Below are 3229 nucleotides of genomic sequence, written 5' to 3'. Positions count from 1 at the left end.
GGTTCAGATAGATGGGAAATAAAAAAATGATTCTAAGGCAAGAAATCACATCTGTTGATAAACAAAGATATGAAGGTGGTGTCCACGCCAAAACAATCCTAACCACACATTACGGAGATGATTCCATCTCCATGCATGCATGATAGTGGAGTGATATGTGTGCACCCACTAAAATGTACACCCCCATTCATGTAACTTGCTCTTTTTGAAGCTCTATTTATTCTCATCATTTCTACATGCAACTTCATAATCAACAACAACACCTTGTGAGAGAAGGATAAGTAAACCCTGTGTTTTCTCTTGATCAATATAGCTGGTTTTAGTACTTTGAGATCAGTTTAGTGCTAGAGCTAGCTATATCTGCTTCATCTTAATTCCTCTCTTAAGTGAAGATATGGGGTTGTTCACCGTTGATGGTCCATTCGTTCTCGTCTTTGGCCTCTTAGGTATTAATTATGATCTTTCATATCACTAATCTCTCTTTGTTTTTCTCTTTTTGTTGTTCATGAGAACTTATGTTCATTAGTAATTCTGTTCTTCTTTTTCATTTTGTACGTGTGTTTTTGATGATTTTCTATTGCTCGCTTGAATCGGTTTCGATTTTTTGATACCACAAAATTCATAAGCAGGATTAGAACTGTTCCATTTCTATATTTGGTACAAATGTTGATCATGTTTTTTTTCAAACTCATGAAACTTCCGACTAGCTAGCTGCTGTTGCTAGTTTTTGCACAAGCTATCTCATCAAAAAATGAAACTAAGCTTTTCATCATTTTCATTATTATTTTGTCAAAGGGAGATAATTCAAGTTAAACTAGTTTTATGCATTTTAATTGGTAAAGAGAGTGCTGTCCCAGATTAGAAAGTTCACCACTCATCTTTCTTCCTAGCATCAAATTTCTTTTTAAATTTTTTGTATAGATGAGGTGCAAGACATGTCACCTAAACAGATCAACTTCATGCATAGTTTCTATATTTTTCCTTACAACCTATAAGTTCAATTCTAGGGACCATTAATTTTCTCAATGGGGTTAAATGGTTTTATCTTTAATTTTTTTGGCATAAATTTTGTTTTGGCTTCTAACATGTTGCATAAATCAGGTAAGCAAGACTTTGATGACATGGTGCACAGAATGTATGCTTTAACTATCTTTGGTTCTTTTTTCTTTTTTGTGAACTTTTCTTTTGTGCATCTTAGATTTTTTTTTGTGCACATGAAAATGAGATATTTTCTTCCGAAATGCACCTTACTTGTGATGTATCTACTATTCTTTTTCGAAACATCGAATGTGTTAATTAGGTTGGTATATATGCTTAACTATAAGCAAGTATACCTACAAGAAAATGGGTTTGTAGTACGTCGCCTTCATCACTTGAACACGTACTATTACGTTCGTCTGCCATCATTAACGCACCACTCCCTTATTACCTTAAAAATATGTTATGTAACTACTCAAATTGGCCGTTATCAGTAATCATTTTTTATAAATATTGTCATCCTTACTAACAGAAATTTTAATGATGTTTTAGGTAATTTCATCTCACTAATGACGTACCTTGCTCCAGTGTAAGTTCTTGCTACATGATTATTAGGAAATTGTTTTTTGATTAAGATTTTAAGACCAGTTTGATAACGATTAATTAATTAACCATATATATTTCTCCTTATTGCAGACCAACATTTTACAGAATTTACAAGAAAAAAACAGCAGAAGGGTACCAATCTGTACCATATGTGGTTGCACTATTCAGTTCAATGTTGTGGATATATTATGCATTCCTCAAAACTGATGCAACATTTCTTATCACCATTAACTCGGTTGGATGTGTCATCGAGACTATCTACATCGCCATGTACATGGCATATGCAGCAAGGAAGGCTAGGGTACGGATAACTGATTAACTTTAATGTTCCTGGATAATTTTTTTACACGTTAAAGTAGTTTAGCACGTCCAGAGAGAGTACTTATAAAGTGATGATGGCATTGTTTGCAGGTCCAGACAGCTAAGCTTCTGTTGTTCTTGAATTTGGGTGTGTTCTGTCTGATTCTTCTTCTCACTCTCTTACTGACAAAGGGACCAAACCGTATCAAGGTTCTGGGATGGGTTTGTGTTGCCTTCTCTGTGTGTGTCTTTGCGGCTCCTTTAAGTATCATGGTAAGGTTTAAGATCCTATCATTATCTTCAGTAGTTATAGAGTACCATCAAGTATATATTCCATTTTTCCTAATGGGTTTTAACTTTTAACTAACGCGAGCTGACATCTATCCTCATTTATTCTTACAGAAAAAAGTTATCAAGACAAAGAGTGTAGAATTTATGCCGTTTTACCTATCGCTTTTCCTCACAGTGAGCGCCGTTGTGTGGTTTTCTTACGGCTTCGTACTCCGGGACATGTACATTGCTGTAAGTAAATTGATGACTTAGAGCGAAAAGGTTTCACTAGATGTGGCAGCAGTTTCAGCATAAGTGTTTATTCGGTTAATGAAAATCTAACTAGGGTTGTGTTGTTATTCTGTGCAGCTACCGAACATACTGGGGTTCATTTTTGGAATAAGTCAGATGATACTCTACGCAATATACAGGAAAAGGAAGCAGCCAAAAACTGTGGAGGATGAGATTAACAACGTAGTCGAGATCAGTACTGTCAATGCTTCTAATGCTGCTACTCTCCTCAATGTTGCTAAGCTGAAGGAGATTCTTCCCGACGTACAGATTATTACTATCAGCAATGGTAATATGGAAGATGTTCAAGAACAACTAGCTAAAGAAAAGAACATTCGTGGAGCAGTACTCTACCAGCCCCAAAACGTTGTTGAAGTGTGATTCAACTACCTATATGTGAAATGCATGTCTGGTTTGTCATGACAAAATATGGGTTGATTTCCACAGTAGTCCTTCCCATCTGCTATCTTATGTATAATTAATTAAGGATCTACTAGGGTTTACATTCTTGTCTCTATAGTTTAATCTTAATTTCCTTTCACTATCCCTTAATGTTAATGTAATAGTCTGACTGACAAAAGGAAATCCATCCATTAATCCATGTACGTCTATTACCAACTCATGAATGTAATTAAAACTATGCTAGCTGTACGTATCCCTCCTGTACTTGATTATCTTAGTAATTTGGCCAAGGGTTCACTAAAATAAAAACAGGATATCATGGTTCTTATGTGAACCCAACAAAACCTTATTCAAAGCTGCTGCAACCTGTCCTAGCTATTAA

General features: G+C 35.3%; 1 protein-coding gene across 1 annotated transcript; it reads left to right on the top strand.

The window, feature by feature from the left end:
- Positions 1-238: 238 nt before the first annotated feature.
- On the top strand, positions 239-2962 carry LOC113274352 (bidirectional sugar transporter SWEET14-like). The gene is made up of 6 exons (XM_026523762.1): positions 239-446; positions 1531-1567; positions 1675-1885; positions 1996-2157; positions 2287-2406; positions 2524-2962. Exons 1-6 carry the CDS (start codon positions 395-397, stop codon positions 2824-2826), a joined length of 885 nt encoding a protein of 294 aa, XP_026379547.1. The 5' UTR covers positions 239-394; the 3' UTR covers positions 2827-2962.
- The last annotated feature ends 267 nt before the right edge of the window (positions 2963-3229 follow it).

The sequence above is a fragment of the Papaver somniferum genome, chromosome 4 (genome assembly GCF_003573695.1).
Source record: "Papaver somniferum cultivar HN1 chromosome 4, ASM357369v1, whole genome shotgun sequence".
Classification (NCBI taxonomy): Eukaryota; Viridiplantae; Streptophyta; class Magnoliopsida; order Ranunculales; family Papaveraceae; genus Papaver; species Papaver somniferum.
Note: the sequence above shows the minus strand (reverse complement) of the source record. Positions and strands in the feature narration are given on the sequence as shown.